We start from the raw sequence: 25,962 nt of genomic DNA on the forward strand, positions 1-25,962 counted from the left end.
TCTTGTTGTGTCTCGTATGGTCTTATCTACGTTTGTATGCCAAATCCTCCCCTTGCCTTGTTTTAGTGTCAGTTAGGTGTCATTCAAAAAGGGTAGGCAAAATAAGCCTCGGCTTCAGCCTACACCTTTTCGGTGCCACTAGCATTAGTGGACTCAAATGTGAGTATGTATATTTGCTCTTTTAAATGGACCGAAATAAAGATAAAGATTCAATATTGCGTTATCTTCTGCAAAGGAATCAAAGTCGTGCCTTTCATCACACCAGAGGAAAGTCGAGACAGAGAGAGAGAAAGTATCACCATTGTATTTGGGTGCTAATTTGGGGTGAGATGAACTTACTCTATCAACAATATCTCACCAAGGACTCCAGCACCTACACTCTCTCTTCGCGAAGACTCTAATGCTATCAGCATAAAGACGACTGTTAACAGTGAAGATTTGCTGGCACTTAAGGAGTATTGAAGAAAAGTTGTTGGCAGGAGACGAAGACCAACAGCCCCAGAACGCTACTTGAAAAGTGACCCCTGTCAATCAAAGGTCTATTCCCACCATCTGATGTGTAACGGCAATAGGATTGTACTGAGTATTAGGCCTGTTTTCATCAACTTATTGACAGGGCTCTTTAAACTAGTGTTTTAGGCTGTCTCTATTTCTTTTCAGCCATCATATCTTCCCCTCTCTCTCGATCCCTTTAGTACAATTAGTATACCATATTTAGAACATAAAGTTCTAATCAGGGACCACAGCAGAAATTACATCTTGTATGGCTGTATTGTAACATTAAGATTGCCTATGGCATATGCATTTTAGTTAATAAACTTCCTTGATTAGAAATAAAAGTTGTTTGTCTTTTGTATATTGCTGGATGATCTATGACCCTGCCTCAGCCAAGAATTTTAAATCCTTTATGAGACTGATCTATATTAAAAACAGGTAAACTGGTGATATATAATTACATTGATATTCATGACATTTATTGATAATGAATCACTAAATTACCCCTATCCGTACTACAGAAGTACTTCATCATGTGCTTTATGAGAGAGAAGGTGACAAGTTAATGTCACTGTGTCTCCCTGCGCAAGTGTAGGAAGAATGAAGTTGTCTACCCACTGTCAGCCAGTAGGATGGAGATGAGCAGTGTCCAGGTACTGCTCAATCTGTTCAAATGTATTTGGCCCAGTTTACAGAAACCAATTCAAGAGTGCTCCTGATACACTCAGGACTTACCACTGAATTGTACAATTACAACAATGTAAAATTACATTGTAGAGCTGTACTGGCTGGTTCCAGCTTAACTGCAAGGTTACAACAAACAGCTGCATGTCAATGGTGAGGTGAATACCGTACATGTCATTCCCATGTCAACCAGTGACCATATCTGCTACCTGCATGGACACCTACTTGGAAGAGAAGGTGTGAGAGAGACCTTGACCTGACCTTATTAGCACATACGGTAGGCCTAAGGCTTGCATCTTCCAGGCTGGAGAAGACACCAGTGCTGTCAGCTGGTCCATAGAGAGCATGAGGTTTAGACCCTAGCGTCCCTTTTATGTGGCAAACAGTCGGTGCAAATTGACGATCTACAAGCTCACAGCACATTGCATTCTGAACTGAAACGTTATGAGCTTGTAGATAAGATATATGTTCTGCAAATAATTGGCCCCATAATTGTGAATCAGAATTTACTGTCATACCACTTTAAAAGCTCAGCTTTAAAGCGGCCAATAAAACACGTATAATATAATAACGAACAAGTCTCGTCTCCCTTTTGTAATATAACATAGTATATGTCTGTGCATTGTTGTTTTAACATTGTGGAAATGGCGTTTTCAAACTAGGTTTCCATCATGGTAACCTTTCAGGTCAAAACACATCTCATTAACTCAAAATCAGCAAATTAAATAGTGAGACATTACAGTCAGAGTATAATACAACATTTTATTATTAATGCCCTATAATACAATATGGTGCAGTATAGAATGGATGTAACCAATCATGTTTTGTTCATGTCATTAGTTATGTCTGTCTTTCACAAACAAATTATTTCTGATGTAAACGACCGCTCAGCAAATACAAATAAAAGCCTTTTAGTTTTAGTCCATGTCAAATTTCAACAAAGTTGAATTGCACCCGTTCGCCCACACATTGTTTTCATTTGTACAGTCTCAAGAGTTAAATGAACACTGAGGATTTCATTATATCGTTTCTGCAATCACACCATGATCATACAGCCATGGAACCATGTCACGTCAGGTGTGGGTGCCTTTGGCCTCGAGGAGAGACAGGGCAGCAGAGTGTACGTATGAAGGGAGGAAGTCTGCATACAGGGAAACGAGTCCAACTTCACAACAAGGTAGAGGCTGCAGTGTGATCGGATGTACAGCTGTTCTCCTTCAGACATCCAGTTGAGATGATCAACAGTGGGTCAGGGATGTCGAATGGTGGTCAGAGCAGAGGTCCCTGTATGCAAAAAGGCAATATGCATAAAGAAACGATTAGATTTTCATAAAGAATCAGTCTATTTTAAGAATCACACATAACGAATGCTGCAATTTTTTAGGTACAATGTCTTGCACATAGAAGTAAGTACATTTGACTTGGTGAGGTTGGTGTATTCATTGTAATAACCAGACCAGACTAACAATATTGACACAAGAAGGAACCTACTGCGACCTTTGGCTCATAAGATGGTCAACGCAAGAAGAATAGCTTTTTTTTTGCAAGTATATTTATCCTGAGTGCCAACTTAACTAGCATACAAATGGAACCCAATGGACCAGTTTGGGTCCATTTGTACGGCACGACAGAAATTAGATAACAAGATGTGATATGATAATGATACAATAATACGAAACAATAAAATAAACCTTACTGCACATACCTTTATCTGCTACTGGTGTCTGAACATGGTATCAATGCAGGCTGTCTGGTTGTCAGGACTCCCCTCCGCACTGAAACAGGAGGTTATTAATATTTTAATTCAAAAATGGCAGTTCTACAAGATCACAACACGATGTGACTTTAAATGTGTGTCTAGTAACAACATTGTGTTTCTTAAGAACACAGAAAGCATGCAGACTCCATATGCAGGTAAACAACAGTATGCAGCTAACATAATTAACGGGGACATGTCTCATATCAAGCTCTGATATATATGCATAAACAAATGAGAATATAGGCTAAGCCAGGGGTCTTCAACGTTTTCAGCTTAAGGACCCCCTAGCTGAAAGAGAGATGAAGCAGGGACCCCCACTACAAACTGTATAAAATTGTATTTTCATAGATTTCATAGACCAACACCAAACCTCTTTGCCAAAAATAGCCGATCTACAAGCTCACAAGGCCTCGTGAGCTTGTAGATCTGCTATTTTTGACTTAAGTTCTCTTCAGAATAGGGATAATAGGGTTCAAGTGGTTAATGTAAAACAAAACAAAAAATCTAATCACACACAGATTTGGCAACCCCCCTGTAGTAACTCTGAGGACCCCCTAGGGGTCCCGGACCCGTGTTGAAGACCCCTGGGCTAAGCCAACAGCTTACAGATCAACAGAACACGTTCAGAACTTTCCATGAATTCAAACGTGGGTCTAACGTTGATACTAATTGAGTTATATGTCTCATTTAATGCCCCATATGTAACAGATTAATGTATTGATTTGGCGGAGCTATGCTAATGTGGCGTTAGCCACAATAGTAAACTTTTTTTTTTACATGAACTACAGCCCAAAAGGCCCCACTGACAAACACACTTAACAAATAGATTGTTGCATTATAACAGTTATAAAACTTTTATTTACCTCAGTCAGCCTGTCCATATTCCAGAAACATTTCCCTTTGTACTTGTAATAAACTTCAAAGACACTGTTTCTTCTTGCCTCTCATACACCAAGAATGGATGGTTAAAGCAATTGTAGCTGCTTACACTTTTAATATAGTTTAACATAGAACGTAGCACACGTTACTCTGTGTCAGTCTGAGCCAGCCTGGTGTGTCACACTGAACTCGGTCCGTGCGGAAACACATACCAGACATTCCTCGAATCTGTGCATGGCCGCCATCTACTGGAGGCACTCGGTACTGCTCCCAACACGAATCACAAATTGCGGTGACTTCAGCACGGTAGAACAGTCTCAAAATGATCCGTGCACATCCGTGGACATTAACAGCTACTTTTGCGTTTATAATTTCTAAGTTGACACACAGATGTTGATACACGAGTTACACATGTTGATATTTGAGTTACAAATATGACAATAAGAATTATGAATTGGACTTTACAAGTACAAATCTGTTTTACGGATACAGATGATTATGAGACTGTTCTCTCAGTCTCAAAATCACTCACACACATCCGTGCACATTGACAGCTACATTTGCATTTATAATGTCTAAGTTGACACACAAATGTTGATATACGAGTTGTAGGCCTACATTTAGACACACAAATACAAATGACTCTGCATGCATAGGTGATTTTTAGTCACCTATGCTTTAGTTACGAATCATATGACTAACAGCGAGGTAAAAGAGTCTCATAATGACTCACACAAATCGGTGGAGAGTCACAAATAAATCTCCTTCTAAAATGTATAAGTTGACACACAAATGTTGGTACATGACTTACAAATGTTCATATATGGATTACACATTTTCATATTTGAGTTACAAATCTGAGAGACGGATTATAAATCTGACAATAAGACTTACGAATTGCACTTTACAAATACAAATCTGATTTGCACATACAGACTGTTTGTTACAAATTGCCTCTACAAGTACAAATCTGCTTTTACGAATACAGATAATTTTGAGTCTGTTCTAATCCCATATTAAACCCTACATCAATGTCCACCACAAGCCATGGTAGTTACAAGCTCATTACCCTCAGATGGAGGCTATATAACGTTAAACCTACAAACAGAAGGCAGAGGGGGCGAAATGTCCTTGTTTTCTTATACGTGCACTGAGGCGTGATTTTAAAGGTAAATACTCTTTCCCCAAAATCAAACAGGTCTTTGTTGTTTGCCGAGAGGTAAAGAGGCGGAAAAGTGAGTAGGATCTGAACTGGTTTCCATGTCAAACACTTCAATTCACCATAGAAACTCAGATCTTAACGCGGAAACTTTATTAAACTGTGATCACGGATTGATAAGGGCGAATTTCTATCGGCCCCCTTTTTATTGTGGCCACGGCAGACTGACAGAGGTAAATTGCTCTTTTAATTAAAGCAATGCACCAGGGGAAATTGCTGTCTAAATATTGTCTCACAGAGAGATGGGGGCCAGTGACCAGGGCCGGATTACCCATAGGCCGTATGGGGCGAGTGCCCTGGGGCACCAGCCAATGGGGGGCACCAAAAACAAAACAAAAAAAAATATTTTTTTTTTCTTTTCTTTTTTAATAAGAATGAAATAACATAACCCTAACCCTAAAACTGAACCAAAAACCGGAAAGAAACTAACAAAATCCGCTGGGGGGACGAGAGGCTACATGCATTAGAAAGCTTGACGAGGATGCAGTTATAGCACCAGCCATTGAATTATTTTCACTTTGTCTTGATTTTATTTCAGAGATCATCAGCCCTTATCAGGAACCTGTGTGTCAAGGAATTATTTATTTCAAAATACTACACTTAAAGGTAGGGTAAGTGATATTTTTGGATTAAAACAAAAAGTATTTTGTTAAAAGGTTAAAGCACTATATTCTGATAGTAATAATTGCTATATAGTGTTTGTTCAGTAACAGGAGTCTCCCCGTCTCTCCAGCTCTTTAATAAACAGAAAATACATTTTCTGGTAGGTGTCAAAATCTCAGCCAATCAGGAGAAAGTACCCATTTTTAAGCTTCATTTCTATAGTGTTCCTGTTCAAATTTTGCCTGCTCATTTCTTAGTGTCATCACTTCCAATTTCACTTGTTTAATCTATATCCTGATTGAGTTCTCTATCCTGATTGGATAAAATTGGAAATGAAACTGAAACTGAAACGAAAATGCATTTTCTGTTTTATAAAAAGCTGGAGAGACATGGAGACTCCTTATATGGACAGGACACTCTATAGTAACGAGCACTATCAGAACATAGACCCATTTTGCAATTATTTGAATAATTGCAAATCACTTACCCTACCTTTAATTGGCCAATAAAGCTTTAAATGGTTTAAATAAACGTGGGGAGCATTTTGTTTTTATGCACCACATTATCTGGAACACACTCCCAGAGAACTGCAGCTCTTATTTCTTTAAAAACACAACTGAAGACGCTGTTTGACACTGCTTTTGATTGAGTTATTTTGTCATTTTGTCAAATGTCATTTTATAGTTTTATAATTGTGTTTCCTCTGCTTGATGTTCTGTGCATCCTTTTGTAACCAAAGGCATCAACGGGACGAGATGGTCAGGGGGGACCCTTATACCCTAAAGTAACTAAGTACATGTATTCAAGTACTGTACTTAAGTACAATTTTAGTATTTACATTTTTCAATACTTTTACTTCTACCCCATTACATCTCAGAGGAAAATATTGGACTTTTACTCCACTACAATTATTTGAAAACTTTAATTACTAGTTACTTTTTCGATTATTTCGATTATTATTACAAAACACACTGACCACTTCAGCCCTATATATATTTCGGCCATTTGAAAATAGCAGATCTACAAGCTCACAATGCGTCGCATCAAGCTCACAATGCATTGTGAGCTTGTAGATCTGCTATTCAAAAGAAAGATTGTTTATACATTTTGAACTTCTGAAATGGGACATTCTCCACAATGAGTACTTTTACTTAAGTACATACTGTAAGTAACAGGGTCTTATTACTAGTCATAGACTAGTAATTTTGGACTAGTTTCAGACTAGTCTAAAATAAGAGAGACACACAGAAGACACACAAAACCGAGGATATTTCAATAAGGCCAAACGTCACTGGGAAACAAAGATTTAGAGTATATTAAGTCATCTGAAATGCTTAATATAATATTGAGATAATGAAATCTTACTTTAAAAAAAAATGCTAAAAAAGGTTTGTCAAATTGGGTTGTAATTACAACTCTAAACTTATTTTTTTTGTTCAGCACAGTTAAAATACCATTTTGTTATTTCAATGTTATATTTCAAAAAGACTTGTGTTATGCTACAGTATTATCTTCTTTCTGATGAGGTTCGTCCATTACATGTTTTTATTCTGTACTGTAGGACTTGATTTGTTTCAAATGTAAAGTGAATAAGTGTATCATTTATTATTATTATTATTGCATTACACATGAACTTTGTTACGTTGAATTCTGCATAGAAATCCAGGGTTGCACGAAGACCCTGAACTCAGATTGACTTACTGCCTTTTTTATTAAGGTGCAAAGTACATTGAACTGGGACAAGGTATAAGCTACATTGAAACGTAGGCCCAGTTCAATGTACTTTGTGCATTAATAATAATTAAAAAAAAACAATCTTTGTTCTTTGAACCTTGATAAAAAGGCAGTAAAATAATTTGAGTTAGTCCAGTGCCTGTAATGCACCGGACCTGCCAAACTGCACCTTTATTCTTAAAAAATATATATAATTATATCTGCATATTGAAAATGTTTCTTATTCAAAGGCACATAATGATTGACACATTAACAGATAGGCTTACAAGACAAGCCACAAGACTTTAATAAAAGAAAAAGGACAACCCGCCCCCCAAAAAAAACAAAACAAACAAACAAAGGAAATACAAACGTAACATAACATGACATTACACCAGTGGTTCCCAAACTGTGGGAGATCAAACAGGGGGGTCCCCAATGATTAGCTTTAATGTGTTTAGCTTAACATTGTTTTCTCACTCAACAGTAAACAAACCAACATACATTAGTGTATGGTATCTGCACATTTATAAAGTTACAATTTAAGGACTTTTTAAGACCTTTTATATAATACATTTATTAAGATATAATAGTCATTTGTCTGCTAATTGAAACGTGTAAAACAAAATGTAAACAGTGGTGGAAAGTAAGTACTTGTACTCAAGTACTGTACTTAAGTACAATTTTTAGGTATTTTTTACTTTACTGGTGTATTTCCAATTTTCAGTACTTTGTCTTTAACTTCTACCCCACTACATCTCAGAGGCAAATATTATTCTTTACTCCAACTACGATTATTTGAAAACTAGTTACTAGTTACTTTGTAGATTATTTTTATTATTACAAAACATACATTAACCACTTCAACCCTTTACATTTCAGCCATTTGAAAATAGCCGATCTACAAGCTTGTAGATCTGCTATTTTCAAAAGATTTTTATACAATTTATACATTTGTGAAATGGGACATTCTGCACAATGAGTACTTTCTACTTTTGGTACTTTAAGTACATTCTGATACCAATACTTTTGTACATTTTGAATTCCGTACTTCTACTTGTAACAGAATATTTCAGTATTGATACTTTTACTAAAAGGTAGGGTAAGTGATATTTTTGGGTAATTTTTTTTTGTTTGTTAAAGGTTAAAGTACTATATTCTGATAGTAATCATTGCTACAGAGCGTTTGTTCGGTCACATGGGTCTCTCCAGCTCTTTAGTAAACAGAATATAGTACATTTTCAGGTAGGTGACACATTTTAAGCCAATCAGGAGAGAGCACTGAAAATGCATTTTCTGTTTAATAAAGAGCTGAAGAGACATGGAGACTCCTTTTACTGAACAAACACTCTATAGCAATGAGTACTATCAGAATATAGAGCTATTTAACACTTATTTTAACCAAAGTAAATCACTACCCTACCTTTAAGTAATAATGTGAGTCCTTTTACCACCACTAAACAAAATGTATATACAAATGGTTTCATAGGGGTCCTTGGCAGTGGTGGAAAAAGTACTCCAATTCTTTACTTAAGTAAAAGTACCAATACTGCAATATAGAAATATTCTGTACAAGTAAAAGTCCAGAATTCAATGTAGGCTACTTGAGTAAAAGTACAAAAGTATTGGCATCAAAATGTACTTGAAGTACCAAAAGTAAAAGTACTACATTATTTAAAAATAACAGATCTACAAGCTCGCGTCGTGATGCGACGCGTTGTGAGCTTGTAGATCGTCTATTTTCAAATAGCCTGTATAAAGTAGGGCTGAAATGGTTAATGTATGTTTTATAATATAATCATTTATATCAGCAAAGTAACTAGTAACTAAAGTTTTCAAATAATTGTAGTGGAGTAAAAGTACAATATTTTCCTCTGAGATGTAGTGGAGTAGAAGTAAAAGTATTGGAAATTGGAAATACTTAAGTAAAGTATAAACATGGTACTTAAATACAGTACTTAAGTAAATGCACTTCGCTACTTTCCACCACTGGCTCTTTGGTTTGAATGAGAATCACCGCTTAGCCTTTAAGTGTAGAGAACTACAACGCAAAGAACTCTGGGTAAAAAATAAATGAAGGCCGTGGCAGACGACGTCATCGGGTCGCGCCGGGGGTTGACGGCGCACGGAGCCAAACAAAACGAAACAGCTGTGTGTGGTGGATGACAGTTTGACGGGGCTCTCTCTCCCTCTTTTACCGCTCCTTCTGGTTCGAGTCCCGGTGCTTCTACTAGTCTGCTCTCACACTGAAAACAACGCAAGTATAACAACAACAACAACAAACCCAGCTGCTTTATTTTCATTGTTTTATTGAAGCGTTTGCGCTCGTGCACGTTTGACCTGCTTTTTTCACTTTAGCTGTAGCGCTATGGGTGCTAACTTTACTTCATGTCAGCAGAGAGGGGAGGGGGGAGTAATGATGCAAATCAGTGGTTCTCAAAGTGGGGGTCCTTGAGGGGGGTTCCAGGGGGTCCCTAGCCCTGGTCCAGAGCGTTAGTGAGTTCTCTTTAACGCTCTGCCAGGCGCGCTGCTATTCTCATAGACCTGGCCCTGAAACATGACTGTCATATCATGACAGTCATGGAACCACTTGTTCCTGGTTTGAGAATATTTTACATTTACAACCCTTACATCTACATAAACGTTCAGATTTCAAATATAAAGCGCTGACCCCCAAGCCACGGATGTAACAAGTTAAAACGTTCTGGTTTAAGTACCCGTATCTTCCGTTTTGTTCAATAAAAAGTATTTTAATCCGATTGCTGGCCATTTTCTTGTATTTATTTTTATTTTGTATAATGTATCAGAATGCAATACACCTCCCAACCGATAGGGGAGTTGAAAGCATAGGAGAAAATTCATAGAAAATGGCTGGCGATCAGATTAAAAAGCTTTTTTATTGAACAATACGGAAGATTCGGGTACTTAGACCCGGCCCGGGCGTTTTAACTAACAACATCCATGGCCGTGGCAACGCTTTATATTTGAAATCTGAACGTTTATCTAGATGTACTGGTTGTAAATGTAGACATTTTCAAAAAACAGGAACAAGTAGCGCCATGACTGTCAGGGCTAGGAATTCCACTTCCCTGCGAGGGCTCCGTCAAAAATAAACAAAACCATTTCTTTACTCACCGAATCAAAGGCTGTGTTGTGTTGTTGAAAGTATTTTCTCCAGGGTGGAAAGCCTCTCTGGACCCCACCTTCTCTGTATAATACACATTTTGGGCAGAAATTAAAATATGTACGCCAGACGGAAATTATTTTATTTACTCCACTACGCCCTCTACAGATATGGTCAATATTGACCAGATGAAGTCTCTTTTTGGGGTCTCTGGCATATCTTTTCAATATGGGGGGGGAAGGGGGTCCGTGAGTTATGTATCAATTTGGGGGTCCTTGATTGGCTTGATTCGACTGAGATTGGCATTCGAATCAGTCTGAGTCGACTGCCAATCTCTCAGTCTATTTGGGCTGTAATGTCTGATTTAACTGCTTACTGCTGATTTAATTGCTTAAAAGAGGAGTTCACCCAAAAAATGACTTATTTTCTATCAATTGCACACCCTATGAAGCCTTGAATCCATGGATTCTTTTTAGTTTTTGTCACATTCCTAAGCTAATAATTTGATTCCCGTCTCCTACCGGCTAATGTATCCGGTAGGAGACACAAAGTAGATTATTTGTGTCTCCTACCGGAAATACACACGGTCATCAAATTATTGTCTTAGGAATGCCACAAAAACAAAAATAAATCCATGAAATCAAGGCTTCATGGGGTGTGTAATTGATAGAAAATAAGTAATTTTTTGGGTGAACTCCTCCTTTAATGTCTGATTTAACATGTACTTGCTTGGTTTCTCCCAATAAACCATGATGTGTATATATACTATTTTTGGCAAACTATTAGTTAATTAATTAATATAACAAACTAGGCCAATCTCTGTCGAATATTCTTTTTTTTCTTTTTCATAATTCGACTAAGAGATTGGCAGCCGACTCAGACACCCCTCGACTGTTTAGTCGACTATTCGAATAATTGAGGTCAGCCCTAGATTTCATAGATAGCTTCATAGACTTGTTTGACAACACGGCACTAGAACTGTGTGGCGTTGTTGGATTCATGTTAACCCATTAAGACCGTGAACGCATCTGTGTGTCATCTTAAGATTTCTTTGGCTATTCAAAAATAGCAGATGTACAAGTTCATAGTGCGGCACCGAGTGCTGCGCTATGAGCTTGTAGATCTGCTATTTTTTTAATAATAATTTATAAAATTGTGACTGTCTGTGCAAATCTGATATATATATATATATATATATATATATATATATATATATATATATATATTTTAAAGCGAACATTTTTTACTCAATCTTTTTTCTTCTGGGGGTCCCTGGAACATCATATTTTGAGATGGGGTCCGTGGCCAAATACATATCATTTTGGGGGTCCTTGACATGAAAAGGTTTGAGAACCACTGATATTATAGCAACATATTTTTTTTTCAAAAAACGGTTTGGATTTAGAAGACATTAGTAGAATACCCAGAAGCAAAGATTTGAGTTAAAATGTTCGCTTTAAAAGAATATATATTCAAAGATTTGCACACATTATCAAGATTTTTTTGAAAATAGCAGATCTACAAGCTCAAGCTACAAGCTCAAGCTATGAGCTTGTAGATCTGCTATTTTTTGAATAGCCCAAAGAAATCTAAAAATGACACCGATGCGTTCCCAGTCTGAATGGGTTAATGTGTTTTTTTCAGACAGTTAACTCTCTCACTGCCAAGAACGACTTATGACGAGACATCGTCATAACGACCTGGCTGCCAAGAATGACAGAACCAGAGATAACGCGATCCGAAGATGTACTGCTCCATTCACTTCCTGGTTAACTTATTACTTAAAAATGTCCTGTATCTCGGCTCTTTTTTTTTACTATGTATTTTTGGCCGAGACATGTTATTTTCAAAGGCGTATAAAAGCGAACGGGAGGTCGCGCTGAATTTATTTTTCTCTCTCGGAAGCACAGTGAAACCCCCTGTGATTAGCAACCATCAGGGGATCAATCATACTGGAGATAAATATTCTGTGACTACTTCAAAAGGTAAGATAATCGAAAAATCGCTGGCAGTGGGTGCACGCAGCCAGAAATAAGTCAGCTGATGAGAAAACGGTGAAATCAAGTAGGGCAGTGCAGGCCGGGCATCAAGGTCGCTGTGGCCGCGGGGGCATCTATTCTTTCGAGGGGCACACGGCCAAACAGAGGGGCAACGAGCGCCGTGGCCGTTGTGAAATTCCTGCCCTGGATTATACCACCAAATAAAACCAACCATTCAGTGTGAAAGTCTGTATTTTAATGTGTATTTTAACGTCACATTTTTGTGTCTTCTTATATAGTAAACCAGACAGACGGCTGTGAGTCACAGAGATGGGGGCTGTCATCTCACGATGGAGGGTAAGTGTGTGTGTGTGTGTGTGTGTGTGTGTGTGTGTGTGAATCAGAATCATCTTTATTGTCACATCACAGGGTTTACATGTGTAAAAACAAGTGGGTGAAATTCCTCTTTGTGTGAGCTCCATCATTGATTTAATACTTAATTAGTCAGAGATGTAAACAGCACGTGGTATGGTCAGACATTAACACATTCCATGCCAGAGGTTAATCTCATAATGTACTCACCAGTGCCAACGTTTTATTGTTGTTTTTTTGTTTTTTTCACGTCGCCATAGACCTTGTTAAAATCCTTAAGATTGAGCTCTGCACTGTTTGTAAACATCGCCGAGGTCTCCCTGCGTCTACCAGTGAAAACCACGTGTCAAACGGACCTCCATTGTTGTAGTTAGAATGGTTTACGTTAAACAGTGATATGCGAGGAGAAAAAAATACAAGGAGAAAATGGAGTTTCAGTGCGCGCTTTAGAATGGGGGCCGACGGGATCGGCAAAACGGGATCCCGAATAATTCCGCTTCCGGTGGCGTTACAATGAAATGTGCCGTAATAAAAATTGAGATTTTTTTTTTTTTAAATGAAAAAAAACCCACTTCGCGTAGATCTACACGATTGGCACGTGGCGGCTTTAAATAGGTTCGCGTAGATCTACGCGATTGGCACTCAATGTGTTAAAGGGATTCTAGGTAACTTTAAGCCTAAATTTAAAAGTATTTATATATATATATTTCGCATTTTTTCCCCTCTATCAGCCACTATATAATGATGCTGGGGTGTTATCCTGCATTGAAACACAGTCCTCTTTCTGAAATCCGTATTTTCCCTACTATTTATGTTTTGACATCCGGGTATCCGGGACATAAATGAAATGAAGTGCATGTGCGTCCGTGCGCGTCCGTGTCCGTGTGAACTGTCCCATCAGCGTCCTCGCTCAATGTTCTGTGATTGACAGCGAAGGTTGGCCAATCAGGTGGCGAGTTTGAGTGAAACTGAATGGAACCGAGTCCAGCCTGAGTGCACCCGACCAAAAACGAGCGGCAGCCATCTTTTCTGTGCGCTATTTTCTCCACCGTTTTAAAACTTCAAAAAGCTCTCAAACTTCTATTTTGAGGCACGGAATTTACTTATAAGATATCGTTCGGATAGAATTTAGTGGTTTAACTTCATGTGGTCAATTAGTCATGACAGAGCCTATTTAAAAAAAAATATAATCAGAGAACAGGCAGGGGCGGGCAGTGACACGCATTGTATCCGAATAAAGCAACCTATTTTCGACATGGCCCTTTCAGAAGTCCCCCTGCGTCACTTGTCTGGTGGTCCAACCCGATCTCCAGAGGAAACGTTCTCTTTGAACGTTTTTGAAATTCCGTGAATAGACACAGAAAAACCCGAAATTCCGTGCATAGCCGCCTCGCATCTCCCCCATTGTGACTAAACCATGACGGAGGCGCGCAGTCACAGGCGAACTGTCACCCCGTGAAGGACCACCGAGGGAGCTAAGGCGACCGAGTTGCCGTCCTGAACGGTGTGACGTTCGCCTGTGCCTACTCAGCGCCGTTTGAGTACCGATAGGCACAGAATCGTAAATTTTGTTGTGGGGACTGCTCTGCTTCCGGGTTTTTCCGGGTTGCGACTGCTTACGCCCACCGTGGGACTCGCCGTACATATGCACGCAATTTCTGGGTTTCTAGGCGACTATCCACGGAATGAAGTGCACTGGATCCGTGCAATGTTACGGAGATCTCTGGAGATCAGGCTGGGTGGTCGGGAAAACGAACTGCTGATGAGGAGGGGGGGGGGGGGGGGGGGGGGCGGAGTGTAGGGGCGGTGTTTGACAACAGTTTTTTTCTTTTTGTTGATCTCTGAAGTTGCCTAGAATCCCTTTTAAGGCTAAAAGGATAACAAACAAGTCCTGGGGACTTGTTTCCATTGTGGTCCTTTGTTCAGTTCATCAACATAGCATAACAAATAAACACAATAATTCATGTCATCAACAAATACAAAACACTATATGTACAAAGGAGGAAAAAGGGAAAAACGTCAGAAAGGTGAATGCCATCTCCTCTCTAGAGAATTGCATCTACCTCCCCTTGTGGTCTCCTGATTTTTCAGGCCAGTTTTGAGAAAACCAGTGATTCACACCTTTCAATGAGATTAACCCATTAAGACCGGGAACGCATCTCTGTCATTTTTAGATTACTTTGGCTATTCAAAAATAGCAGATCTACAAGCTCGTAGCGCGGCACTCGGTGCCACGCTACGAGCTTGTAGATCTGCTATTTTTTTTAAATCATGAAAATGTGTGCAAATCTTTGAATAAACTGTATATATTTTTTAAAGCGAACATTTTAACTCAAATCTTTGCTTCTGGGGGTTCTACAAATGTCTTCTAATTCCTAAGAGTTCTTTTTTGGAAAAAATTTATGCTGCTATAATCAGTGGTTCTCAACATTTTTCTTATCAAGGACCCCAGGGTCAGAAGCTAAGATTTGAGTTCAAAATGTTTGCTCAAAAAAATAAAACACTCAAAGATTTGCAAAAATGTTCACAAATTAAAAAAAATAGCAGATCTACAAGCTCGTAGTGCGGCACTCTGATACATAATACATCAGAATACTCAATACATAAAAATGTAATCAGTCTCATTATTAAGCTTCTGTGTTGTTTTATGAATCAGTCACTTCAGTATTGAAATTGGGTTTGCTGCTCAAAGCTTTATTTTACACATTGCACGTGATTGCCATCTGCTGGTGAATTTGAGGCAGTGTTTTTCAGTCTCTTCAGACAGACTACTGCACAACATTTACAAATGATGACATAATATGACAGCTATTAGGTAATAAATAAATAATTATGTCGTAATTGCAACTATTTGAGATGATCACAATTGTTTTGCATAATCGTTTAAAATTTTGCTTGATGATCAATTGTCACAAATAATTGCGTTTAACGATTTGTGTTTCTGTCGTTAAACATTGGAACATCATGAATACAAATTACATTTCGGTTTGGCTTTTAGGCAAAAGTTGCACAGGGAAGATATGACAAATAACATACATATTTAATTACTTGATACTCTCAAAAAAAGATTAATAGTGGAAATAGACAATCTACAAGCTTCAAACAATCATTTCCATGTTTGAAAAGATATGAATATTTTTAACATGGAAATTATGACAATTATGCAAAACAAATAATTGCGATTATCTCAAATAATTGTGTTTTTATCGTCGTTTTTCTTCTTTCCACGCAGACAAAACCAACCACTGTGGAGCAGCTGGAGAACATAGACAAGGTACACACACACACACACACACACACACACACACACACACACACACACACACACACACACACACACACACACACACACACACACAGCTGTTACATTTTTTCTTTTTCTCTTAATGTCAATCCAAGACGCTGATGCAGTCATTTATTTCCAACATTGGTTCCTATCCGCAAGTTTCCTATTGGGCGTTGTGGGCATCACATTCCTGTCGATTTGATCCCTGATACCTGATCAAATCAACAGGAAGTGATGCCCACAACGCCCTAGGAAACTTGTGGATACATTTGTAACCTTATTTGCAATGCTCTGGGCCTTTATATCTCTTTCAGACTCTCGGGGGTTCAACGTTTTGATTGTCACATAAATACATATTTAGTATTTGATCTATGATCTCTGTCTTGTCTTTAGGATATCAAATCACTGGAGGAGTTTAGAGCCAAGAACCAACGTCTGTTAAAGGTGAAGTTTACAATATTATTATTCAATAACACTTTACTTAAAGGTCGGGTCTATAGTATATTATAATGCATTCATAAGGCTTCATAACACTCGTTATGAATATTTATAATTATGCAATTATGCAACAAGGTTTATGAAGTATTGTAAGTGCTGGTCATAATGCATTATAAGCTCAGTGGAACAACACACTATACTGTAACTACCATACCTTAGTAGTCCATGGGTTCCCAAACCTTTCAGCCCGCGACCCCAAAATAATGCGGCCATTGACTTGCGACCCCACCTAACCCTGGAGGTAATTTATGCACATATATTTGCACGTTCGGTGTGCATTTGTAATGTATTTTAGTATGACTTTTGACTGTAGGCCTACTACTTGTACTGTTAATAATCTTGTTAATAATCAATCACATTTATAGTACCTAATGAGATGGGTAAAATGTACTATTTGTAATCATTTTTAGAATGTATTTCATTCATTCTGTTGAATATATATATATATATATATTTTGTAAAATATTTGTTATGACCCCAAATAATTTCGCGACCCCGCCGTCAGTGTCGGTCGCGACCCCAACTTTGGGAATCCCTGCCTTAGTCAGTCATAAATGGTCTGTTATAAGTTCTCTGTCATAATTGTAAACATTTGAGCTTATAAGAGCATATAAAGCATTATAAATGTGATAGAAATAGACGTTGTGAGGACCGTTTTCCTGGTCTGCACATGAAAAAAAAGAAGTTGTTTTGTAGTTAAATACAATTTGTTTTAGTTATGTTTACGAGTAGGAATAGATTCCGGTTGGGTTTAGGATTAGACATTTTTTAGGTTAATTTTAGGGGTTGGAGTTTTCCCAATACTTAGATGTGCGGCTAATCGCAATTATTTGAGATAATCGCAATTCTTTTTGCATAATCGTCATAATCTTTTTCATGTCGAAACTCAAAAGATTTTCATATATTTAATAAAAAAAACAATATTTTGAGCTTGTAGTTGGGCTATTTCCACTATTCATCTTTTCTTTTTAATAATATAAAGTTATTAAATGATGTAGGTTATTTGTCATATCTGTCCTGTGCACCTTTTGTTCACAATTAATTACAATTAAATCGTTCATCGCAATTATTTCAGTGACAATTAATCGTCATGTAAACTTTCATAATTGTGACAGTCCTAGTCCTCACAAGTATAGTAATACAAACCTGCGTGTGTGTGTGTGTGTTCCTCTCCACAGCTGTGGGTGGGTCGCTTGCTCCTCTACTCGTCAGCATTGTACCTGCTGACGTGTCTGGCGGTCTACTGTCTCTACCTGCCTGAACAATGGAGCCAGCGCCTGTTCATGGCCCTGCCCTTCTTCTGTTACCCCATACTGTGAGTGTACCACAGCGGCGCCGGTTCCCCAAATCTGTCTTGAGATTAGTGTGAGACAAATATATGAACATAGATCTGGTAACAATACAACTGATACCTCTCTGGCCCTTTCACTCTCTGTCTGTCTGTGTCTCTCTCTCTCTCTCTCGCTCTCGCTCTCTCTCTCTCTTCCCCCCCCCCCTCTCCATCAGGGTGTGGTTCATGAGGAAACTGTTAATCTTCCTCTTCTCAAAACGCACAGAGAGAAACAGTTAAGTTTCATATTTAACCTTTTAAGACCTTTTTACTTCATTGTACGACAAACGGCAAAGCATCGCTGATCTAAAAGCCACAACATGTCACATTACGACCTGCTGTGAGCTTGTAGATCTGCTATTTCTGCAGTTTTTTTTCAGTGATATACTTTGTGAATAGATTCTACATAGAGTCATGTGTTGATATCGTGTTTCAGATGATAAGCTGGAAGACCTGAAAGTCACCAAAAGAAAGATAGTAAGTATCACATAAAATGTGAAATAGTGTGCTTATGTAGAGCCTTCATTATTTACAATATACATAGCATTCACCCAGTCACACACACATTCACACACCGTCGGCAGAGGAAACCATGCAAGGCGCCATCCTGCTCATCAGGAGCAGTTAGGGGTTCAGTGTCTTGCTCAAGGACACTTTGACAGTAACCCAGGGGCAGCTGGGGATTGAACTCCTGTCTGCCTTTTTTAGGAATGAATTAATCATCATTCTAAGCAATTGACAAAACAATAATCTACAATATTTTATTGTAGCTGGTTTAAGATTAATTGAGTTAACCCATACAATTTTTATTACTTAGGCTATTCAAAAATAGCAGATATACAAGCTCATAGCGCGGCACCGAGTGCCGCGCTTTGAGCTTGTAGATCTGCCATTTTTTCTTTTAAATCATGAACATTTGTGCAAATCTTTGAATGTATATTATATACTTTTAAAATTAACATTTTGAACTCAAATCTTTGCTTCTGGGGATCCCTGGAACAACATTTTGGGTGGTCTTAAACATGAAAAAAGTTTGAGAACCACTAATATTATAGCAACATAATATAATTAAAAAAAAATTTTAGGATTTAGAAGACATTTGTAGAATCCCCCAGAAGCAAATATTTTAGTAAATATTTGCTTTAAAAAACATCAAAGATTTGTACACTTTCATGATTTTTCTAAAAATAACAGATCTACAAGCTATTGGTGCGGCACTCGGTACCACGCTATGAGCTTGTAGATCTGCTATTTTTTAGCCAAAGAAATCAAAAAATTACACGGATACGTTCCTGTCTGAATGGGTTAAACACCATAGCACACTTTGCTGCTGTGTAACTCTCTGATCGTATTTTAAATTGTATTATTTTCATGTAACACATGTACATGCATAGATGGAAGATGAGAACATGTCAGTTCTTTCAGTGCATTTGCTGTGTTCGTGTCAAAGGACTTTCCTGATGTGTGCATTATTTGTAACTGGAGGTGTCAGTCATATTGGGGATGGAAGGGTCCCGTCTTCAGGGTGGAACTAAAGTTGTGTGGCGTGTGTTTCCAGCTGGAGGACGTGATGGAGACGGAGACGTACAAGAACGCCAAGCTCATCCTGGAGCGCTTTGACACCGAAGCCAAGAAGAAAGCTGTGAGTCTGTCTGTCTGTCTGTCTGTCTGTCTGTCTGTCTGTCTGTCTGTCTGTCTGACAGACAGCTGAATGAATGAATCATGTGTTTGTCTATCTGGGTAGTTCTAGTATGGTAGAAAACGACCTTGACTGTGTAGTCCTTAAAGGAGTAGTTCACCCAAAAAATCGCTTATTTTCTATCAAGTATACACCCCATGAAGCCTTGAATTCATGGTGATTCTTTTTAGTTATTGTTATAAATATTGTAGTATTATAATGTAGTTATTAGTGTATTCATTGTTTTTAGGAGCTGGAGGCCACACCGCAGCGTCCTCAGATGACCCCTCGTCCAGGACAAGGTACACAGCCATGACATCACAGTACACACTATGACATCACAGTACACACTATGACATCACAGTTAGGGATTGGACGATAATCATCACGTTTATCGTGATAAGGAAACGCTCACAATAATCCAGGATGAATACGCTTTTGTTGAGCTGCAAATTCAGCACCACTTAAACCCTCTATACTTAATAAAACAGACCTGTAAAGAGCACATTTGGTACACTCTGATTTCACTCTACACAAGTCAATTCGCCAAAAATAGCAGATCTACAAGCTCACAAGGCGTTGCGCTGTAGATTCCCCCCAGAATAGGGATGCTGGGGTTTCAAGTGGTTAAAGGCCAACTTGCAGGTTAAACCCTACTCTTCAATTATGTGTAGTTTACATCATTGGTATCTAATTTCAATATTTATTTTTTTCCATTTTACGCCGGAAATTCCGCTCAGAAAGGGTTAAAAACGTCCACGCACGAACAACATGTATGGAGCCAGTCAAAAACCTTGTTAGACGCTATCAGCGCCGTGACGTCACCGAAGGTTACTTTTCCCTTCCTCTCATCCACTACAATGGAGTTTGACTAGTGCGGAAAGACATTTTCTTGATCCAAAATGGACGCCTTACAAGAGGAAAATGGGTTTAATCGTCGGAGAGACTTTGACGGACCAGCACCATACAATTTCGAGCCTGTTAGGCAACCGAGACCAGCAGCAGATGCCTCTTCTGTCAGACCTCGATATCGCCAGGAGATGGAGACATGGGGTCACAACAACATGTGGCGGATCGGTCAGACGTCTTGGTAAGCGCCATTATCAACAGTATAGCCTAGCGTTGCATTGTATCAATAACGTGCTGGAAAAAGTACTTGTATTACTTAAGTAAAAGTATCAATACTGCAATGTAGAAATACTCTGTTACAAGTAAAATGTACTTGAGTAAAAGTACAAAAGTACTGTCAAAAAGTACCAAAAGTAAAAGTACTCATGGTGCAGAATGTCCCATTTCACAAGTACAAAATGTTTTTGAAAAATCTTTTGAAAATAGCAGATCTACAAGCTCACAAGTGCTTGTAGGGCTGAAGTGGTTAGTTATGTTTTGTAATAATAATCGAAATCTACAAAGTAACTAGTAACTAAAGTTTTCAAAAAAATACAAACAATATTTGCCTCTGAGATGTAGTGGAGTAGAAGTAAAAGTACTGAAAATTGGAAATACTCCAGTAAAGTAAAAAAAATACCTCAACATTGTACTTGAGTAAATGTACTTAGTTACTTTACACCACTGTCAACCTTATTAAAAGTATGATAATTTGCCTCTGACCTCCATTTTCACAAAGTAGGCTACAAATATGTTGATTGTTACTTGAATGCTGTTGCTAATAGAATAGTCCAGGTTGTTATATAGCCTAAATAACTCATTATCAGTATTTTTTAATTTCAAGGACCCCCAGTTTGATATGCATCAGGCCACAGACAACATTGATATAATATATAGACCTTTTCTTTTTTTTGTCTCAGGTGTCTGTGTGGAGAATGTCAACCTATGACCACTGGTATAGAGAGCGTGTGTTGCAGAGAGAGACAGCCCTACTGGAAGCTAGTAGAGGATTTAGCACCCAGACCTGAGAACATCCGGTGTCTAACACAACACCCTGGATTTGAAGGTTCCTGTCTGAATCCTTTCGTGCTGCAGATAGCATATCTCGCCTTCCGCCAGGAGCATGGAGCACTAACCCTCAGGACTTTTGAGTAAGTTGTACAATATTTTATGAAGTTTTATGACGCACCTGAAATGAACATGACCTGTATTTCATGCCTACTGCAGTGCTGACACCTGAATTTCCCTTGCAGGATTAATAAAGCACAATCTATCTCTCTCTTCCAGCCAATACCGCTACACAGCATACAGACAGATGGTTCGCTGGGCTTACGGTAAACTTGGTCGCCACAGTAGGAGGGTCGTACCTGCCTGTGTAGTCCACGCCATCAGACAGACATTTCCAGAGGAAGGTGGAAACTACAGAGGCTTCTCATGGCCAGACTTGAGCCAATAAAGTTATTGAACTGAATTGACGGTATTCATGTTTTTCTTCTTTAGATGCCAAAAACATTTGGTCACTATTGTCAAAGATATGATATACTATATGCCATCTATGTTATCATTTATCACAGATTGACCATATGGATTAAGGCAATACAATTGGACTTGCTATAGCATTACAAGTCATAAATAACCATGCAGGGTTTTGATTAAGAACACAAAATGATTTTCTCATCATTTGCTTCTTACACAGTAAACGGTCATGTGTAGTATAGTCAACATTTAATCTTTTCTTCTACTTACAGACCAGGTTGTCAAAATGTAAATACATGTCATTAACAGATATCAAGAAGTAGCATTTATGTCAAAGTGCTTACCTAAAGAGCAGTTGCTTACACAACACAAGTATATCATCTGTTATCAACAGGGGAAGCCAAACGCAAGATATAGACTGAGTTGAAGAAAACATTTATTTATCACAGACAGACACACATTTGAAATATTTATTTATGTCCACATAAACAGAAGTACACGATGTACAAAGGACATAAACACTGCCAGTGCAGTCAGATAATGGGGAAACAGCCAGTTACAAAGTGCATGTAAGGCAGAGCATTGTGCATACATCTGTAGCCTAGCTGAGAGATGGTCTGCTCTAGCCGATGATATTTCAGCACTTTGGTTAGGAAGGCTTACTCTAAGCTGTAATCAAAAGTACAGCCGACCTCGAGAATGAACACCTCCCTATGGTTTTCATTAACAACAATGACATCAGGGGTGTTAGCTGAAATGTTAGAGAACACAGAATCATCGTTACACAGGTTAAACATGCTCGGCTTCACAGTAGAATGCTTATACAGCATGATGGAGGACCTGAAAATAGAAGTGATATCTTTAGATAACAAATCCACTATTCTGTCATGCCTACTTATGTAGAGTCCCCTGTATACATGGCACCCATTTAAGATGTGGGACATGGTTTCAGCTATTTGTTCATGTCCATGATGTATACAGTGAGGAGCATGGTTGCCTGGAAACCAGATGGAGAGGTTAAGTTTAGAAGGTAAAACCTGCAACCTCGCTTTCAGAGTAAAGACAACAATGCATTCGTCTAAAGCAACATTTTTGAACACAGAATGACAGACAGAATGGTCCGCAGCAGCGAGACATGCAGTCTTCCCTTGCAACCTCAGTTCAGTCCAATGCCTTTGCTGTTGTGCCCATAGGAGGGGATTAGTCAGTGGGAGTTGGTGTTCTGTTCCACACACAGTCATAGATGCTCTGACAGAGATACTGGGGTCAGATATAAAGTCCTCCAAGACAGCCATCGCCTCAGAGTTAGACCCTACCCACTTCAAGGTGACATCAGCCCAACACCACAGATAGCAGAGCTAGCGATCCTGGTGGCCAGAAGAAAAGCGGGACTGCTGTGTCAGGTACTGGGTCACAGCTTCAGCCTTGTCGACCTGTTGGAAGGTTCTTGCAACGGGGGCAGGAGCAGCAGCAGCCAAACCTTCACTGACGGCTCTCAGGGCTGATGGACTTCTGGCATATTGGTCCTTCAAAGAGCCCATCAAATCAAATGCATAGTCTGAAGAGAAGAGAATATTATATTGAAACACACACATTATAAAAGTATAGCAGTATTTCCAAATGTGCAAATTGTTGATAATTCCAAATAGTTATTGAACACACACCGTAAGATGGTTTGTCTTTGATGGGATGCACAACATGTTGCCCTTTACGGAACCTAGGGTAGGACACTGCGTAGCGTGGTTCTCCAGCACAAGTAGTGGCCACTGTTCTGTTCCCATTGTGGTTGTAATGTATAGCTGCTAAAAGGAGCCTATGGAAAGGAGAAACATTTTATGATAATTAATTTTATGATAATTAATGTCAGAGATGAGGATGAAAACTGAAACGCTCGCACACTGTGGGCTCCAGTTGTAAGAACAGTGCTGCTGTGACGTTTCGAGAGCCCGAAACATCACAGCAGCACTCAGGTGTAATAAAAGAAATCCTACAACTGGAGCCTGCAGTGTGCAAGCGTTCTCTTTCAGTTTTCATGTTATATTTTTTTGCTTAGCACCGGCCCAAGTTTGGTTGTGGATTGCGCATGTCTCTCCTTCATTTAGAGATGAGGATGAAGGCACAGTTACCAAGGGTGCAAGTGCACACCAGTCCTTGCAAGGTGCCAGCCAACGAAATAAACACTGTGGGATAAGAGTCGCCACACCCTCGTAGCTGCCGATTGCAAAAACATATTGTGTACACAGGAGTGTGCGGTGACTTTTTATTCTACTGTAATGAGGATAAGATCTTTTCATTCAGAATACATTTACTTAATCATTCTGAAATTTCAATGTATTGAAATTTCTAATTTTGCATTTTTACTGCCAAAACCAAATTATCTTACGACACTGATCCTTAATAGTCTGACTGTACCTGCTATGCATTCCAAGGAAGGAGAACCCTGTGTGCTTTGGGGCAAAGCGGATCATCAGGGAGTGGAACGCCTCGAGTGAGTAGGTTTGGTTCTGGGGAGACAGCTGCCGTACGTCTTTGATGAACAGTTTTTGACTCACAAGAGCCTCCAGTTGAACAGCTGCTGATGAACCTGCACACACATACAACATCAACTGATTTTTCAATCTCTCCCTGATCATATTCTTTTTTGTACATATTTGTGAAAGGTTATTATACAACAGGTAGTTCCGACCAAGCAATCTGATTGGTTGAAATAGCCATCTAGCCGTGCTTCAAACCAGCATGATAGCACGGGCCTAATCACATAATAAATCACTCCGCACTGCAGTCCGCACCTGATTAGACCATATATGGCACAGCTGTGCTGTGACGTCACGCTGTCCCACGGTAGGAAAACAAACAGCAAGGCGAAAATAACTGATCTACAAGCTGACAACGCGTCGCGATAAAGCACACCCTCTCGTGTAATATTGCTTAATTCACATAGATATTCATTCAGACCATCAACAAAGTAACAGATCATGAAAAAGTGAACGTTTGCACATTCCTGAGCGATAGATACCTGGTTCAAGCCACTCCTTGTTTCTGTCCTCTCCTTCCAATGGCTCATGCTGACAGGCAGGGAATGCAGGCGTGTCATGCTCATGTACGTCTTGAGCATGATTGACCAGGCTTCTCCACTTTGCCTCCATCATGTCTGCATTGCCACTGGGAGTAGAACCGGCGGTCCAGTAGAGGTGGTTCACAAAAGACTGCTTCCAGAGCTTTATAACCTCACAGTCACGTTCTCTCGAAAGGGCATCCAACTTCTTGCCTACGGCTGTTATTGCACGCACACACACACAAACACACACACACACAAACACACACTTTAAAATGGCACTGACAAAATTGAACTACTGTGATTGGTCTTGCCTTCCATGTAGCCATGCATTTTCAAGGACAAATACTTACATTTGGCAATATGCCAGATATCAAAGAAGTGTTGTGTTCCTTCAGCGCACAGCACATCTCGCACCCATTTTGCTACCTGCAGAATTGGTTGAATTGTACAGATATATGCCAGAATTTATGAGTTAACTAACCCTTCAAGTAAACTTGAAATGCATTCACATTCAAATATTTCTAAAGTAAAAAAAATACAAAAAGTAATCTATCACCACAGAGCCCCTCTCAGTTTCTTGATCGCCACAAGTTGATCGCCACATGAGACCCATTGTAACCAAATTGCCATCTTATAAACACAGGAGACTTTATTCAACAGCTTTCAGAGGTAAATATCTCCAATTCCACTGCCAACATTTATTTGGTTACCCTTGACGTGGCCTCCCTTAGTTTACACCAATATCCCCCCATGACTTTTCTGCCAATTCAACTATCACCAGAGAAAGTGTGTGTGTGTTTGTGTGTGTCTGTCTGTCACTTGTACCTGGCGGTTTCTGTCGGTGACAAGGACTGCGACTTTCAAGTCCTGCTCCTTCAGTAACTTGATGCTGCGTTGCAGGCCCTCTATCTCACACCAGTT

General features: G+C 39.1%; 2 protein-coding genes and 3 long non-coding RNA genes across 6 annotated transcripts in view; 2 read left to right on the top strand and 3 right to left on the bottom strand.

Moving 5' to 3' along the window:
- Positions 1-1,961: 1,961 nt before the first annotated feature.
- On the bottom strand, positions 1,962-3,964 carry LOC308099954. The gene is made up of 3 exons (XR_013934402.1): positions 3,802-3,964; positions 2,885-2,954; positions 1,962-2,463 (listed from the first exon to the last, which is right to left on the bottom strand). It is a non-coding gene; the product is annotated as an uncharacterized lncRNA (long non-coding RNA).
- A 5,509-nt stretch (positions 3,965-9,473) lies between these two features.
- LOC308100780 (endoplasmic reticulum junction formation protein lunapark-B-like) overlaps positions 9,474-25,962 on the top strand; it is a 48,324-nt gene continuing 31,835 nt past the window's right edge. For both annotated transcript variants that reach the window (XM_080449890.1, XM_080449889.1), the window contains exons 1-9: positions 9,474-9,609; positions 12,755-12,812; positions 16,060-16,101; positions 16,507-16,557; positions 17,790-17,926; positions 18,118-18,176; positions 18,378-18,418; positions 19,500-19,583; positions 19,870-19,921. In XM_080449890.1, coding sequence (XP_080306016.1) covers positions 12,786-12,812; positions 16,060-16,101; positions 16,507-16,557; positions 17,790-17,926; positions 18,118-18,176; positions 18,378-18,418; positions 19,500-19,583; positions 19,870-19,921 — 493 coding nt within the window. In that variant the 5' untranslated portion in view covers positions 9,474-9,609; positions 12,755-12,785. The remainder of the gene's footprint in view (positions 9,610-12,754; positions 12,813-16,059; positions 16,102-16,506; positions 16,558-17,789; positions 17,927-18,117; positions 18,177-18,377; positions 18,419-19,499; positions 19,584-19,869; positions 19,922-25,962) is intronic.
- Positions 20,317-21,994, top strand: LOC308100784. The gene is made up of 3 exons (XR_013934460.1): positions 20,317-20,709; positions 21,428-21,658; positions 21,795-21,994. It is a non-coding gene; the product is annotated as an uncharacterized lncRNA (long non-coding RNA).
- On the bottom strand, positions 22,970-25,066 carry LOC308100782 (uncharacterized protein). The gene is made up of 4 exons (XM_080449892.1): positions 25,000-25,066; positions 24,396-24,567; positions 23,648-23,796; positions 22,970-23,541 (listed from the first exon to the last, which is right to left on the bottom strand). The coding sequence occupies exons 2-4, from the start codon at positions 24,449-24,451 to the stop codon at positions 23,342-23,344; spliced, it is 405 nt and encodes a 134-aa protein (XP_080306018.1). The 5' UTR covers positions 24,452-24,567; positions 25,000-25,066; the 3' UTR covers positions 22,970-23,341.
- On the bottom strand, positions 25,123-25,950 carry LOC308100783. Its single transcript, XR_013934459.1, has 3 exons — positions 25,867-25,950; positions 25,392-25,467; positions 25,123-25,257 (listed from the first exon to the last, which is right to left on the bottom strand). It is a non-coding gene; the product is annotated as an uncharacterized lncRNA (long non-coding RNA).

The sequence above is a fragment of the Gymnoscopelus braueri genome (assembly GCF_963280865.1).
Source record: "Gymnoscopelus braueri genome assembly, chromosome: 14".
In the NCBI taxonomy this organism is placed as follows: domain Eukaryota; kingdom Metazoa; phylum Chordata; class Actinopteri; order Myctophiformes; family Myctophidae; genus Gymnoscopelus; species Gymnoscopelus braueri.

Bases quoted from the DNA above. Each gene is read 5' to 3' on its own strand.
- LOC308100782 (XM_080449892.1), bottom strand. From the start codon at position 24,451: ATGATCCGCTTTGCCCCAAAGCACACAGGGTTCTCCTTCCTTGGAATG. The intron at 23,797-24,395 runs GTACAGTCAGAC...TCCTTTCCATAG, and splicing joins TTCCTTGGAATGCATAGCAG to GCTCCTTTTAGCAGCTATAC. The intron at 23,542-23,647 runs GTGTGTGTTCAA...TCTTCTCTTCAG, and splicing joins CAAAGACAAACCATCTTACG to ACTATGCATTTGATTTGATG.